The following is a 17,381-nucleotide window of genomic DNA, read 5'->3' as shown; positions in this document are numbered from 1 at the left end:
GCACAGCTGCTGGGCCGCAAGTCCAATTTATTGTTTTCTTTATAAGGAACAGTTCTCTTTTTGCTCCTCCTCCAACCTCATCTACTTTAGTTTAGTTTAGAGATACAACGCGGAAACAGGCCCTTCGACCCACCCAGTCCGTGCCGACCAGCGATCCCCGCACATTAAGTCAAGTCACATTTATTTATATAGCACATTTAAAAAACAACTCTCGTTGGCCAATGTTCCACAGTCGAGGAGCTGCAACCGCAAAGGCGCGGTCGCCCCTAAGCTTATGCCTAGACCGCGGGATATTCAGCAGCCCCGAGTCGGACGATCTGAGGGACCTGGAGGTGGAGTGGTGGGTGAGAAGACTTTTAATGTAGGAGGCGGCAAGCCCAGTGAGGGCTTTGTAGACATATCCTACACGCACTGAGGGACAATTTAAACTTACACCAAGCCAATTAATCTGCAAACCCGCACGCTTTTGGAGTGTGGGAGGAAACCGAAGATCTCTGAGAAAACCCATGCAGGTCACGGGGAGAACGTACAAACTCCGTACAGACAGCACCCGTAGTCGGGATCGAATTCCGGTCACCGGCTTCTGCAGTTCCTTCCTGCACAGTTGTCTCCTCGATGCAGGTGAAAGAATGTCTGTTACGCTGTGCTCTGCATGAACCTTTACGTAGTTTTTATTAGGGCCTCATATCTGAGGAAGGCTCTGCCAGCTTTCCTCATGATAGATCAGCCATGTCTGAAAGGCGGAGTAGACTTGACGGGCGTGTGGCCTAATTCTCCTCTAAAGGGCCTGTCCCACTGTACGAGGTAATTCAAGAGCTCTCCCGAGTTCTCCCCTGATTCGAGCTCGTGTAATGTACGTAGTGGGTACGTAGGAGCTCGTGGATGTCCCGTAGCGGCTCGTACGAGTAACGGTAGGTACTCAGGGAAATCCGGTAAACTCGTGACGTTTTTCAACACTGTGAAAAATGTCCATGAGTAAAGAAAATACTTGTGATAAAAAAAATGTTTACTTTTTACTCATACAAGCCCCTACGTACCCACTACGTACATTACACTAGCTCGAATCAGGGGGGAACTCGGGAGAACTCTTCAATTACCTCGGACAGGCCCTTAACTTACGAACTTATGAAGCAAATTAAAAGGTCTGGAGGACGGTGCTAGGGTCCTTGTCACAATAGATTTAGATTTGATTTTGAGATGGTTTCTCCTGGTGCACCTGGTTCCTCTCAGGTTCGGGTTGCGGGTTGGTAACATAGAGAATAGGTGCTGGAGGAGGCCATTCGGCCCTTCGAGCCAGCACCATCATTCATCGTGATCATGGCTGATCGTCCCCTATCAATAACCCGTGCCTGCCTTCTCCCCATATCCCTTGACTCCACTAGCCCCTAGAGCTCTATCTAACTCTCTCTTAAATAGAAACATAGAAAATAGGTGCAGGAGTAGGTTAATTGGCTTCTGTAAATTGTCCCGAGCACGTAAGATAGAACTCGTGTACGGGGCGAATGTTGGTCGGTGCGGACTCGGTGGAGTGTTGGAGGAAACCGGAGCATCCGGATAAAACCCGCGCGGTCACGGGGAGCACGGTCAAACTCTGACCAGACGGCGCAGGATTGAACCCGGGTCTCTGGCGCGGTATGGCAGCAACTCTACCGCTGCGCCACTGTGCTGCTAAGGACACACCATGTACTGTGGCTTGCTCTACTGTCATCTGATTTACTAGAATACCGACGACTTATCATATATTTATTTGTCGCGTTGAGACGTTTAATGTGCAAGTAAGAATCTGTGGGGTGAATTTGTGGTGAACGGTCTGGAACAGGAGATAAAACTTAGCATAAACATAATTCAGTTTAACAAGATGTACAAAACCACTTTTTTTTAAAGGATATTGGGATGAGGATAGAAGATTGTGAGTGGGATATTTGTTATACTGATTGTATTGGGAAGGGCAATTATAGGGTGATGGATTGTATATATATGACTAAGAGATACTGTAAAGAACCATAGACATAGAAAATAGGTGCAGGAGTAGGCCATTCGGCCCTTCGAGCCTGCACCGCCATTCAATATGATCATGGCTGATCATCCAACTCAGTATCCTGTACCTGCCTTCTCTCCATACCCCCTGATCCCTTTAGCCACAAGGGCCACATCTAACTCCCTCTTAAATATAGCCAATGAACTGTGGCCTCAACTACCTTCTGTGGCAGAGAGTTCCAGAGACTCACCACTCTCTGTGTGAAAAATATAGTATATGAGGGTTTTTTCTTTTTCTCCTTTTTTCTTTTTTTCTCTCTTTTTTTTGTATGGCTTTGTAAATATTTGATTAGTGTATAAATGTAAATAATTTGGTGTACATATAGCTGCCGGTTTATATCGATATTGCTTATGACACTTTATAAATATTCTTGTTTTTTTGTTTTTTTTGTTTTTTGTAATGCTGTTTCACACTTGCTTTTTATTCTTTTATTCTGTTCGAAATAAAGAATTAAATAAATACATAAATAAAAGATGAACATTCTGCTCCCGGTACAGATGGCAATTAAACTGCACCAGGCTCTCTCGGCTGAACTTTATCACGTACAGAGATCAGTGGAAGGACAAAGGAAATAATTAGGGGGTTTTCCATTACATCCTCAGCGACGCCTGGGGACGATGAGCAGAGGTCTCTTGGGGTTTCTTGCCCGTATCACAGGGATGAGATCTACTTGGGGAGCCATGAGCTTTTGATAATCCCAGGCAACTCTCACCTGAGAGAAGAATCCCAATGGCAGCTTACAACCCAACAGTGTGAGGTCATAAGGGTCATAAGTGATAGGTGGAGAATTAAGGGCCTGTCCCACGAGCATCCGACTCCAAGTACGACCTAAAGGGCCAGTCCCACCAGCATGCACCTGCATGCGGCAAGCGCGACCTAGCGTTGTCACTTGAGCCGTACGGCCTTCGGGGGGCCGGTCCCACTTCGATTGCCGGAGCCGTATGGAGTTGCGCGGAGCTGGTCCCGACATCGCGCGGGGCTTCGGAAAACTGACCACGTGTAAAAATTCCGCGCGGCAACGGCTTGCCAGCCCGCAGCCGCCTCGACGTCGTGTCACTCACTCGACCTCCGCACGGCTCCCGCTTCTGGTTTGGTCGCGCTTGCTGTATGCTGTACGGATCAAGCGACCACATTAGGTCGTGCTTGCCGCATGCAGGCGCATGCTGGTGGGACAGGCCCTTTAGGCCATTCGGCCCATCAAGTCTACTCCGCCATTCAGACATGGCTGATCTACCTCTCCCTCCTAACACCATTCTCCTGCCTTCTCCCCACAACCCCTAACACCCGCACTAATCAAGGATCTATCCATCTCTGCCTTAAAAATATCCATTGACTTGACCTCCACAGCCTTCAGTGGCAATGAATTCCGCAGATTCACCACCCTCTGACTAAAGAAATTCTTCCTCATCTCCTTCGTAAACGATCATCCTTTAATTCTGAGGCTACGACCTCTAGTCCTAGGTCTAGTCCTAGTCTAGTCCTAGACTCTCCCACTCAGGGAATCATCCTCTGCCCTTACATCTACTCTATCCATGTCTCATTTCAAGTCACCCTTGCATTCCCTCCCTCTCCGTCCCTCTCCCCACCCTAGTCATCCTGCCAGCTTCACTGTTCGCATCCATATCTCCCTTTGTTATCACCTCTACCACAGCCAACAATGGACCATTGTGGGCTCCACCTTCCCTTGGTCATCGATGCTGGCTCTGATTTGTTCTAAACCTTTTCATACCTCTAGTTTCCCTCTCCCCTGACTCTCAGTCTGAAGAAGGGTCTCGACCTGAAACGTCACCCATTCCTTCTCTCCAGAGGTGCTGCCTGTCCCGCTGAGTTACTCTAGCATTTTGGGTCTATTCCCAATGGATACAATCTCTTCCTTAATACGACCACTGCCCACAATCCCAATAAACTCAAATCCCTTCCAATTCACCCAATCCTAATGGATCCAACTTCTTCCCTTTCACTCCCACTGTTCATGGTCCCGATCGATCTAAATGTCCACATTATTCACCTTCACTGTCCACCAGTTCCACCAAACTCAAACCCCTTCCATGTACTCCCATTGCACACAATCTCGTTCCCATCGCACAAACCAACCTCCCTTCCACTGACCCCCTTTATACCTCACGCTGCCTCGGCAAGGCCAGCAGCATAAATCAAGGAACAGTCTCACCCCGGCCACTCCCTCTTCTCCCCTCTCCCGTCGGGCCAAAAGGTACAGAAGTGTGAAAACGAACGCACACACCTCCAGATTCAAGGGACAGTTTCTACCCGGGTGTTATCAGGCATCTGAATCATCCTACCACAACCAGAGAGCGGTCCTGAGCTACTATCGATCTCATTGGTGGCCCTTGAACTATCTTTGATCGGACTTTACTGGCTTTACCTTACACGAAACATTATTTCTTTATCATGTATCTGTACACTGTAAATGGCTCGATTGTAATCTTGTATTGTCTTTCCACTGACTGGCTAGCACACAACAAAAGCTATTCACTGTACCTCGGTACACGTGACAATAATCTAAACTCAAACTAAACGAAACTGAAGGTAGACAAAAGTGCTGGAGAAACTCAGCGGGTGCAGCAGCATCTATGGAGCGAAGGAAATAGGCAACGTTTCGGGCCAAAACCCTTCTTCAGACTGACGAAGGGTTTCGGCCCGAAACGTTGCCTATTTCAGTCTGAAGAAGGGTTTCGGCCCGAAACTTTGCCTATTTCCTTCGCTCCATAGATGCTGTTGCACCCGCTGAGTTTCTCCAGCGCTTTTGTCTACCTTCGATTTTCCAGCATCTGCAGTTCCTTCTTAAACTAAACTGAAACTGACTATGCAGCCAAGGTAGTTTTTCGCCAGATTTGTACGTGGTTCATCGCATACTTATGCAAGGTCCCTTGGTTACAAACTGTGTGTTTGTTGAGTACTTATCGCAACATAACATTCCTTACAAAACAGATTATGTCTGTAGACAATCTACAATGAATCCTCTCATTGGCAGCTAAGCAACCAAGTAGGTAAATCGGGAATGTGTAGGACGGAACTTCAGATGCCGGTTTACACCGAAGATAGACACAACGTGCTGGAGTGACTCAGCGGGACAGGCAGCGTCTCTGGATAGGAATGGGTGACGTTTCGGGTCGATACCCTGCTTCAGACCTGGAAGATCTGGATTAGTTTAGTTTATTGTCATGTTTACAGTGAAAAGCTTTTGTTACCTGCTAACCAGTCAGCGGAAAGATGACACATGATTCAGACAGGTAGACAAAATTCCTGGAAAAACTCAGCGGGTGAGGCAGCATCTATGGAGCGAAGGAGATAGGCAGCTTCGCCAATTCCTTCTCTCTGCCTCACCCGCTGAGTTTCTCCAGCATTTATGTCTCCCTCTTACACAGAGGTACTTTGACACTGGCATCTAAAGCTCTATTTAACACGCCCGCATGCTTAAGTAAGCATCTCGTTTACTCTTTTTCGGGACTGGGTGAATCAAAATGAAAAAGTTGTTCCACTGTGTTTGGTTCTGCCAGATGCTGCATACCTCTGCAACTAGTTGTAAAGGGTGCACTCGTTCACTCCCACTCAGCCTCTGCTGCGACAACACAGCCCAAAAAAGGCGAGCTGGATAAAGCTACCATCACACCTTCAGTATGCGTCCGAGGCAAGAAGTGGTGGTGTGTAACCTCTCCCCTACATCTGACTCAACTGCTTCCAACAGGCGGATTATGAATTAACTCTTCGCCCTGCCTCCTAATGGAAGCCGTTCGGCCCCTTGAGGTTTTTCTACCATCTGGGCCCATCTGTAAGGGAGGTCCCAATTTTCGCCCTCCTCCCTCCTGTTCCGTTTTCACGCTGCCTCGGAAAAGCAGCCAACATAATCAGACTTGCCCCACCCTGGTCATAGAAACATAGCAAATCCTGCAGTCCATTCTGTTTAATGCCAACAAGTGCTGGTTTAAGAGTATACGTCCCAGGCATGCTCAAATGCGAACTTAGCTTCCCCCTTGATCCAGCAATTTAAAATTTGCCTTCTATTGATGTCTCCTGAAAGACCAGCTATGGTTAACCTGAGTGGACTGACAGCAAATGGGATACCTAAGTCATAAGGTCATAAGTAATAGGAGCAGAATTAGGACATTTAGGCCATCTAAGTCTACTCCGCCATTCACTCATGGCTGATCTATCTCTTCCCCCTGACCCCATTCTCCTGCCTTCTCCCCATAAGTCTGAAGAAGGGTCTTGACCCAAAACGTCACCCATTCCTTCTCGCCAGGGATGTTGCCTGTCGTGTTGAGTCACTCCAGCATTTTGTGTCTATCTTCGGGACGCCTGACAACCGTGGTCTACAAATATTCCCTTGCCTTCAGTCTGCCCGCATTCTACAACATGAAACTCACTCCAGCTGTGATCAAGTGTCTTCAACTCTGTTTTCCTCTTCACAATTGTTGCTTGACCCATTGAGTGTCTCCAACATTTTCTCTTTCCATTTTGGATTTCCAGCAAATGCAGCATTTTTTGCTTTTCAATATTCAAAAAGCAATCTTACTAAGTGTTTCATCTGGATGGGGTGTCAATTCCCCAGCAACTATGGGGAACCAGAGAGATTTATAATCTTCCAAAGACAAATGGAGTTGCATGACCTTCACAACATGGTTGCCAGCAGGCGGCCATTTTAACAAGCAGGCTGACTAGAGGTAGCCCAATCCACCATTTTGTCTGAGCAGGTTCATTTGCCTCACGGCTATCTTTATATTTGTGTGCTTTGGGGGCAGCTGGTAGAGCCACTGCCTCACACGGCAGAGACCCAGGTTCTATCCTGACCTCAGGTGCTGTCTGTGTGGAGTTTGCACGTTCTACTTGTGACTGGGTGGGTTTCCTCTGGGCACTCCGGTTTCCTCCCACATCCCAAAGACGTGCGGGTGTTCAGGTTAACTGGCCTCTGTACATCGCCAGTAGATGAATAACATAGAAACAAGGAACTGCAGACGCTGGTTTACATAAGAATGATCCCGATCCGAAATGTCACCTATCAATGTTCTCCAGAGATACTGCCTGTTTCATTGCTGCATCTCTGAACTAAACTAAACTAAACTTAACCTCATGGGGATGCACGGCGGCCTAGATCTACTGCCTTACAGCGTCAGATACCGGGGTTCGATCCTGACCACAGGCGCTGTCTGTATGGAGTTTTGTACGTTCTCCCCGTGACCTGCGTGGGTTTTCTCCGAGATCTTCGGTTCCCTCCCACTTCCAAAGACGTACAGGTCTGTAGTTTAATTGGCTTGGTATAAGTGTAAATTGTCCCTAGCGTGTAGGAGAGTAAGTCTGCGGGGATCGCTGGTCGGCTTTAATGGCCGCGGGGCATTCCAGCGCCCGCCGGGGGCTCCAACTTTGTGACTTTTGGGCCTGGAGTGGGGCCATACATCGCCCGGCGCAGCCTTAAATGGCCGTGGGACTTATCATCGACATCGGGAGAGAAATGGTGCAGGGGAGAGAAAAGACGTTGCCTTCCATCACAGCGAGGAGGAGATTCACTGTGAAGGATGTTTGTGTAAGTTGAATTGTTTGCATGTCTTGTAGGAATTGTCTTTGTATGGCTGTGGAAACGGAGTTTTGTTTGAGCCTCACTGAGGTTCAAATGACATGTAATAAAATATTGTAATATTGTAATATTGTGTGGACTCGGTGGGCCGAAGGGCCTGTTTCCATACTGCATCTCTAAACTAATCTAAACCTCATGTCAAAAGACTGCAAACATGTCTTTGGCCAAAGCTCCAGGGTAAATGGAGGGCGCGGCAGGGCCGAATATATAAATTTTGCTGCCTGAAGCTGTGATATGCAGAGAGATCTCGGTAAGATCGGCTTGTCTTTCCAGAAATATGCATTGAAAATCCAAGCGAGAGGAAATGTGGAATGAAAACAGATGTGTCAATACATGATTGGACCCAGCGGGTAAACTATTGCACCCAACCCCCTTCATTCTGTTTTGAGCCATTTTGGCTTTGGCTGTTTGTCAACATGTAACCATGGCAAGGGACATGTGTAAAGGAACAAATCCTCCTATCCTTGCCAAGTATTAGCTCCCACACCACTGGGTTTTATAAATAATCAAGTCATCTTTCCCTTCAGAAGTTTCAGCTTAGTTTCTGATTCAGACTGATTCCCTGGGATGGCAGGACTTTCATATGAAGAAAGACTGGATAGACTCGGCTTGTACTCGCTAGAATTTAGAAGATTGAGGGGGGATCTTATAGAAACGTACAAAATTCTTAAGGGGTTGGACAGGAAGGTTGTTCCCGATGTTGGGGAAGTCCAGAACAAGGGGTCACAGTTTAAGGATAAGGGGGAAGTCTTTTAGGACAGAGATGAGGAAAAAAAATTTCACACAGAGAGTGGTGAATCTGTGGAATTCTCTGCCACAGAAAGTAGTTGAGGCTAGTTCATTGGCTATAAGAGGGAGTTAGATGTGGCCCTTGTGGCTAAAGGGATCAGGGGGTATGGGGAGAAGGCAGGTACAGGATACTGAGTTGGATGATCAGCCATGGTCATATTGAATGGCGGTGCAGGCTCGAAGGGCCGAATGGCCTACTCCTGCACCTATTTTCTATGTTTCTATGTTTATTGTCACGTGTTTCGAGATACAGGGAAAAGCTTTTGTTGGATGCTAACCATTCAGTGGAAAGACAATACGTGATTACAATCGAGCCGTTTACAGTGCACAGATACATGATAAATGTGAATAACATTTAGAATAGAATAGAATAGAATAGAATGCCATTTTATTGTCACTATACACATGTACAATGAGATTAAAAGCAGCTCCTACTCAGTGCAGACATGTAATTAGTGCAAAAAAACAAAACAAGGGGGGGGGGGGATAAGGTGCACAGTTCTGCGGCGCTATATACATATCTATAAAAAGACAATGGATGAATAGAGTGAATAAATAAGATTCCTATATACAGTATGGGTTATTGCACATATTTTTTTTTTTAATAGTTCAAGATAAAGCCAGTAAAGTCCGATCAAAGATAGTCCGAGGGTCACCAATGAGGTAGATAGTAGTTCAGCTCTCTAGTTGTGGTAGGATGGTTCAGTTGCCTGATAACAGCTGGGAAGAAACTGTCCCTGAATCCGGAGGCGTGCATTTTCACACTTCTCTATCTTTTGTATGATGGGAGAGGGGGGAAGAGGGAGTGACCGCGGATGCGGCTCGTCCTTGATCATGCTGCTGGCCTGGCCAAGGCAACCTGAGGTATAAATGGAGTCAATGGAAGGGAGGTAGGTTTGTGTGGTGATCTGGGCTGCGTCCACAACAATGCTCTGCAATTTCTTGCGCTCTTGGATGGAGCTGTTCCCAAACCTTGTTGTGATGCATCCCGATATAAAATGCTTCCCACGGCGCATCCGTAGAAGTTGGTGAGAGTTGTTGGGGACGTGCCGAACTTCCTAAGCCTTCTCAGGAAGTGGAGGCGTTGGTGTGCTGTAAGATTGTAAGTCCAAAGCTCCCTGTAAACCCTGCATTCAAAATGGACGCCAACACCCAGGTGGCCCTTTGGCATCCATTTTGAAGACGGTGAGAGCGTCTTAGTGGCATGGCTGAATGGTGGAGGGGACGGTGAACGGGATCGGTTGCTGGGGTCAGTGGGATGGGGGAATGTGACTTCAGTCTCACCGGTTCCCTCCCTTTCCCCCCATCCCACCTAACCAAGAGTCAAGAGAGTCAAGTCAAGAGTGTTTTATTGTCATATGTCCCAATAGAACAATGACATTCTTACAACAGCACAACAGAATATGTAAACATAGTACACTGTAAACAATATAATAGAGAACAAAGTTCAGTGTGTGTATACACACACATATATATACAGATTAATACACATAACTAACAACAAACAATAATAGTGCAATAATAACAATAAGAGTCTATGCAGTTCAGAGCTTATTGGATGTTGTAGTGCTGTACGGAATAACCTGTACGGAAGAAGCTATTCCTGAACCTGGACGTTACAGTTCTCAGGATCCTGTACCTTCTTCCCGATGACAGGGGTGAAATGAGTGTGTGGCCAGGGTGGTGTGGGTCTCTGATGACGCTGACTGCCTTTTTGAGGCAGCGATTCCGGTAAATCCCTTCGATGGTGGGGAAGGTCAGAGACCGGTGATGGGCCCGTTAAAATCTACAGCCCTTGCAGATGTGGGAGGGCTGTTGATGCCAATAGACACAGTTTCTCGGCATCAGTCCTGTTTTGAAATTGGTTACAGGCCCCTTTGTTGTGCTATTAAATGCGTGTCCGCAGAGAAACACAGCGAAGAATTGGCAAAGCTGAATCCATCCAGTGTTTTCTTCCCACCAGTTAACTGACCTGATTCACATTCCTCCCCCTTCCTCCCCCCTTCACCCCCCACCTCCGCCCAATCCTTGATTAAGCAATTCTTTGAGCCTTGGCGGGGAGCTCTGGGTTACGTCAGCAGCCTGTGTTCTATATAAACCAAGCTGAATTACAGGGAGCAGGGAGAGTGTGAGACGGAGAAGAAGAGAGAGGAATAGACGGCGATACATCCCAACTGATATTTGCCTCCAGGAGTGTTATTTGACTGCGCTCAGACAGGCAATGGAAGGGATACTAACAAAGTTGCAGAGAAGCAGATTATCTATCGGTAAGCCCATTTGTTTTTAACTCTTTCAATCCTGTGCTGAAAACAGCAGTGATATAACACTGAGGAAAGAAAGATCGGCACTCACTTTCAAAGTGCTGAACAGTGCTTACGTTATTAGTGGTGTTGTTACTGGGTTTTTTTGGTCTTTCAAATGGTTTTATTTTGATTAAATAAATGCATCTCTTGGTGACCTCCCCATCATCGAAGGGATTTACCGGATCGCTGCCTCAAAAACTCGTTGAGTTACTCCAGCATTTTGCGTTCTTTTCTGTGTTAACCAGCATCTGCAGTTCCTTGTTCATAAGTTCTACGAGTAGAATTAAGGGCCTGTCCCACTGTACGAGGTAATTGAAGAGTTCTCCCGAGTTCTCCCCTGAATCGAGCTCGTGTAATGTACGTAGCGGGTACGTAGGAGCTCGTGGATGTCTCGTAGCGGCTCGTACGAGTAAAAAGTAACAATTTATTTCATCACAAGTATTATTTTACTCGTGGACATTTTTCACAGTGTTGAAAAAATGTCACGAGTTTACCGGATTTCCCGAGTACCTACCGTTACTTGTGCGAGCCGCTACGGGACATCAACGAGCCGCTACGTACCCGCTACGTACATTACACAAGCTCGAATCAGGGGAGAACTCGGGAGAACTCTTGAATTACCTCGTACAGTGGGACAGGCCCTTTAGGCTATTTGGCTCATTAAGACTTCTCTGCCATTCAATCATGGCTGATCTATCACTCCCTCCTAACTCCATTCTCCTGCCTTCACCTCATAACCCCTGACACCCATACTAATCAAGAATCTGTCAATATCCGCCTCAACTTAATGAATCCCATAGATTCACCACAGTTTATTCCTACTGCCAAAATGCACGACTCCACACTTTGCTACGCTGTGTTCTATCTGTCATTTCTCGTTTCTGTATGTGTAGGGAGAAATTGCAGATGCTGGTTTACACCCAATGCTGGAGTAACTCAGCAAGTCAGGCAGCATTGGTGGCGTTTCCGGTCAGAACCCTTCTCCAGTCTGAAGAAGGGTCTCCACCCAAAACATCACCTGTCCACGTTCTCCAGTGATGCTGCCTGACTTGCTGGGTTACACCAGCACTCTGTGTCCTTTTGTGCATTAACCATCGTCTATAGTTCCTTCATAAACAAACAAAAACAAGAGTGGGCTGGTAAGTAACAGATGGAATACAGCGCAGCAAATTGTGGATTCATGCATTTTGGCAGTAGGAATAAAGGATGATGAATCTGTGGAATTCATTGCCACAGACGGTTGTGGAAGCCAAGTCAATGGGTATTTTTTCTTCGACCCGAAACGTCACCAATTCCTTCTCTCCAGTGATGCTGCCTGTCCCGCTGAGTTACTCCACACTTGACTGACTGCTGTCTCTCTCTCCAGGTGTCGACCTGATGCGATGCACGGCCGTGTTTGTCCTGCTGCTCATCTGGAAGGAAGCGGCGTCTGTTCCCCTGAGGCAGGGTCCCAGCGAGCAGCCGGCGGCCTCTCCGGAGCAGCCCGGCGTTAACCAGAGCCGGGGGTGGCCGGGTCCGGTGACCGTAAACTCCAGGACGCCGCGGAAGTGGTTCGTCCCCGTCGAGGTGGGAGAGACGGACTACGATGGTTCAGAGGAGGAGGAGGAGGAGGAGCCCACGATGCCCCCCCACCGTCTGCACCCCTTGAAGCAGTGCAACTACGACCGCTGCACCCACATGCAGGTATGAGGATGTTCCCACGACTGACCTCTTGTGTGAGCTCTTAGAATAAAGGGTCATTTAAGGCTGAGGTGAGAAAAAAACTTTTTCACCCAGAGAGTTGTGAATTTGTGGAATTCCTTGCCACAGAGGGCAGTGGAGGCCAAGTCACTGGATGGATTTAAGAGAGAGTTAGATAGAGCTCTAGGGGCTAGTGGAGTCAAGGGATATGGGGAGAAGACAGGAACGGGTTATTGATGGGGGACGATCAGCCATGATCACGATGAATGGCGGTGCTGGCTCAAAGGGCCGAATGGCCTCCTCCTGCACCTATTTTCTATGTTTCTATGTTTCTATAGGGAGAGGTTGAGCGGGCTGGATCTCTATTCCCTGGAGCCCAGGAGAATGAGGGGTGATCTTATAGAGGTGTACAAAATCATGAGAGGAATAGATCGGGTAGATGCACAGAGTCTCTTGCCCAGAGTAGGGGAATCGAGGACCAGAGGACATACTGTAGGTTCAAGGTGAAGGGGGAAAGATTTAATAGGAATCTGAGGGGTAACTTTTTCACACAAAGGGTGGTGGGTGTATGGAACAAGCTGCCAGAGGAGGTAGTTGAGGCTGGGACTATCCCAACTTTTAGGAAACAGTTAGACAGGTACATGGATAGGACAGGTTTGGAGAGATATGGACCAAGCGCAGGCAGGTGGGACTAGTGTAGTAGATGGGGCATGTTGGCCGTTGTGGGCAAATTGGGCAGAAGGGCCTGTTTCCACACTGTATCACTCTCTGCCTCTCTCTATGACTCTATGCAGGTGCCCTGTGCGGAGTTGCAGAAGGAAAAGCAGTGCCTATGCCCCGGGATGACTTTTCAGTCCGTCGCGCCGGAGCAGCCGAGGGTGGAGCCGGTGACTGGGATAACGGACCACGGGGCGACTGTGCACTGGTGTGAGCCTCCGTCCATGGTGGGGGGCTACCAGCTGGTGTACTGGGCGGAGAGCTCGCCGGACAACACCACCACCAGCCCCCCCCTCCCCAGCCTCTACCGCGTACACACTTTGGACGGGCTGCTTGCGGGCACCGGTTACGTGGTCTGCGTCCAGGCGTTCAACCCGTCCGGGAAGAGCACCCTGCCGGGCACCCGCCCCTGTGTCACCTTCAGCACCACCTCCATACGCCGCCTGATCCTCTACCTCGGCCTCAGTGTCTGCACGCTTGTCCTTCTCAGCGTCGTTTGTGTCTTGCTGAAGTGTTACTGCGCCAGGCGCCGCAGTCTCGACTCCTCCTCGCCCTCCCCTCCTTCCCCCTCCTCGATGCCTCTTGGTCTTCGCAACCCCACCTACGAGCAAGACAAGAGCAGCTCGCCGCCGTCCTAGGGTGGTAGTTGGACTTTGAACCCCCCCCCACCATTCCCCCCCTACCGAGCGAGCCTCCCCTGCTGAATGCCGCCATTGCTCCTTGAGGCAGAGAAGAAGGATGGGGGGGTGGGGGGGGGGGCTGCAACTCATATCATGGAACAATATCCTGGACAAACTAATATCGAACGCCAGGAGAAGCCTCCTAGAAGACTGCAGATCAGATGGGACCCTAAGAGCAGGCCCTTCGAGCCTCTTCTCTTATTATGTAGGAAGGAACTCCAGATGCCGGCTTACACCGAAGATAGACATCAAATGCTGGAGAGGCCATTATTGGCTCAATTGTGATCATGCCTAGCCTTTCGGCTGACTGGTTAGCACGCAACAAAAGCTTTTCACTGTACCTCGGTACTAAACTCAACTAAGATCACGTCAGAACTTCTACCTCATTGTCCTTACATAGAAACATAGAAACATAGAAAATAGGTGCAGGAGTAGGCCATTCGGCCCTTCGAGCCTGCACCGCCATTCAATATGATCATGGCTGATCATCCAACTCAGTATCCTGTACCTGCCTTCTCTCCATCTTAACTCCTCAAATAATCAACAACCTACTGTTTTTTTAACTCTTCTCAGTGACCAAGCCTCGACAAGTCAAGAGAATCAAGAACGTTTAATTGTCCCATGTTCCGAAACAAAACAATGAAATTCTTACTGGCAGCAGCACAAAAGTCTTCTGGCGTGGAGTGTTCCAGAGGTTCACCACTTTCTATCTGAAGGTATTTCTCCTGAACCTCTGACTCCATGTTCTGAGTCTGTGACCCCTTAGCTGAAGGAAACGTTCTTCAGTCTGAAGAAGGGACTCGACCCTTAACGCCACCGATTCCTTCTCTCCAGAGATGATGCCTGTCCCGCCGAGTTACTCCAGCACTTTATGTCTATCTTCCCTGCAACCAGTCGATCAAGTCCTATAAGAATTTCAATGCCTTTGCTGTAGAAAGAAAGAATTGGAGATGACAAAAAGTTTAAGAAGGAACTGCATGCAGATGCTGGAAAATCGAAGGTAGACAAAAATGCTGGAGAAACTCAGCGGGTGCTGGTTTACAAAAAAAGGACACAAAGTGCTGGAGTAACTCAGTGGGTCAGGCAGCATCTCTGGAGAACATGGATGGGTGACTTTCGGGTCGGGACCCTTCTTCAGACTGACACTGGCCTGAAACAGAGGAATTTAATTAGTTAATGGGTGATGGGTAATGAAGGTTGTGGAGGCCAAGTCAATGGATAATTTTAAGGCAGAGATAGATTTTTGATTAGTACGGGGGTCAGGGGTTATGGGGAGGAGGCAGGAAAATGGGGTTGAGAGTGAAAGGTAGATCAGCCATGATTGAATGGCAGAGTAGACTTGATGGGCCGAACGGCCAATTCTCCTCCTATCACCTATGAACTTATGAATCCTTCCTGCATGCCTGCTCTCCTAGGGCCCGGTTATTGCACACATTCTTATCTGATTAGTCAGTCTGTCTGCACCTGAGACAATCGACAGAGCAGAGGGAAACAAAGTACAACTCGGTGAGCAAGAGCGTGGCTCAGAAGTGTGGAAGCTGGCATCTGACGGCATGTCTGGCGTGTGTGTTTATGTGTGATGTGTTCCATATTCACCCTGACTCATAGGCTGCTGCTGAAAATGTTGGCCAAATTTCAAAATCGGCCAAAGTTGTGGAAAATTGACATTGGCTGACATGAATTGTAGTCATTTGCAACAGTCAGCAAGTATACACAGGGAAGATGGATTGAGCTGCATCAGTACTTTTTTTACATTTTAGAAATTCCACACAGACAGCAACAGAGGTCAGGATTGAACCCAGGACCCTGGCGCTGTGAAGCAGCAGCTCTAGCAGCCACTCCATGCTGTGCCACCTTTGCTTTGTTTAGTTTAGATCAGGGATACAGCGCGGAAACAGGCCGTTCAGCCCACCAAGTCCATGCCGCGACCAGCAACCCCCGCACATTAACACTGTCCTACATATACTGGGAGTTTATAGAAACATAGAAAATAGGTGCAGGAGTTTGCCATTCGGCCCTTCGAGCCATTGGCTGATCATCCAAAATCAGTATCCCGTTCCTGCTTTTTCCCCATATCCCTTGATTCCGTTAGCTCTAAGAACTAAATCTAACTCTCTCTTGAAAACATTCAGTGAATTGGCCTCCACCTCCTTCTGTGGCAGAGAATTCCACAGATTCACAACTCCCCGGGTGAAAAGGTTTTTCTTCATCTCAGTCATAAATGGCCTACACCTTATTCTTAAACTGTGACCCCTGGTTCTGGACTCCCCCAACATCGGGAACATTTTTCCTGCATCTAGCCTGTCCAATACCTTAATAATTTTATATGTTTCCCGAAGATTGCCTCTCATCCTTCTAAATTCCAGTGAATACAAGCCCAGTCGCCCAGACAAGCCCAGTATGATGAATTCTTTCATCATATGTTAGTCCCACCAACCCGGGAATTAACCTGGTGAACTCACGCTGCACTCCCTCAATAGCAATAATGTCCTTCCTCAAATTAGGAGACCAAAACTGCACACAATACTGCAGGTGCTGTCTCACCAGGGCCCTGTACAACTGCAGTAGGACCTCCATGCTCCTAAACTCAAATCCTCTCGCAATGAAGGCCAACTTGCCATTAGCTTTCTTCAGTTGAGGTGGTGATAGGGGTGGAATAAAGAGATCTATTGAGTCCCTCCATGTAATTCTCAGAACAGTAGTGTCAAGAATCATGTTATCACTCTATAGGGACAGAACTGGAACCTGTCGGATCTCGGCGGAGACAGTTAGTTTAATCTGCAATGCACTGTTAGCAAGAATGGATGCAATGGGTCAAATTGGCCTCTGATTTAAATTACAATGATTTCTCAGTAGGTATATATTATTGTTTGTAATTATTGTATGATCTGGAAATGATATTGTTTCCTAATTGATCTTTTTATACAGTTTCAATGAAATAAAACATATTTTTGTGTATATCTCTCTCTCTCCCGTGAATTCTTTTCATTTTGACTTTGTTCCTGGCACAGGAAGAGAGAAACAGTTTTAAAGTGAGATAAGCAATAGCCAAATCCCATAAATACCAACTTTATTATAGCTAATTTGTTTCATTATTGTTAGTTGGGGGATAAATATCACTGGCAAGATGATAATTATTTCCAGGCATTGTTTGGTATAATGGCCAAGGTGGTTCAGAGGGAGTTCATATGAAGTTCATATGAAGTTTAGATGAAGTTTAATTCTTGCCTGAAGGATACATCCAACATGTGGGACTCCCTCCGGCAGCTCTATAAAGAGCCTGTCCCACTTTCCCAACCTTTACAGGCGACTGCCGGCACCCGTGATAAGTCGCCGAAATTTTCAACATGTTGAAAATTCAGCGGCGACCAGAAAGACGCTACGACTCTTGGGAGACCTCTCACGACCATAGGAGACCTCTCACGACTGTACAGGCTGTATGGTCATGAGAGGTCTCCTATAGTCGTGAGAGGTCACCCGCGACATGTCGCCAGGGATCACCTGTATGGTCGTGAGAGGTAGTTTAGAGATACAGCACGGAAACAGGCCTTTCAGCCCACCGGGTCAGCGCCGACCCACGATCC

The 17,381-nt window shown here is 47.7% G+C and overlaps 1 protein-coding gene across 1 annotated transcript; it reads left to right on the top strand.

The window, feature by feature from the left end:
- Positions 1-10,493: 10,493 nt before the first annotated feature.
- On the top strand, positions 10,494-15,664 carry LOC116968472 (LRRN4 C-terminal-like protein). Its single transcript, XM_033015239.1, has 3 exons — positions 10,494-10,684; positions 12,087-12,403; positions 13,195-15,664. The coding sequence occupies exons 1-3, from the start codon at positions 10,639-10,641 to the stop codon at positions 13,753-13,755; spliced, it is 924 nt and encodes a 307-aa protein (XP_032871130.1). The 5' UTR covers positions 10,494-10,638; the 3' UTR covers positions 13,756-15,664.
- The last annotated feature ends 1,717 nt before the right edge of the window (positions 15,665-17,381 follow it).

This window comes from Amblyraja radiata, chromosome 45 (genome assembly GCF_010909765.2).
Source record: "Amblyraja radiata isolate CabotCenter1 chromosome 45, sAmbRad1.1.pri, whole genome shotgun sequence".
NCBI lineage: Eukaryota > Metazoa > Chordata > Chondrichthyes > Rajiformes > Rajidae > Amblyraja > Amblyraja radiata.
Note: the sequence above shows the minus strand (reverse complement) of the source record. Positions and strands in the feature narration are given on the sequence as shown.

Bases quoted from the DNA above. Each gene is read 5' to 3' on its own strand.
- LOC116968472 (XM_033015239.1), top strand. From the start codon at position 10,639: ATGGAAGGGATACTAACAAAGTTGCAGAGAAGCAGATTATCTATCG. The intron at 10,685-12,086 runs GTAAGCCCATTT...CTCTCTCTCCAG, and splicing joins GAGAAGCAGATTATCTATCG to GTGTCGACCTGATGCGATGC. The intron at 12,404-13,194 runs GTATGAGGATGT...GACTCTATGCAG, and splicing joins ACCGCTGCACCCACATGCAG to GTGCCCTGTGCGGAGTTGCA.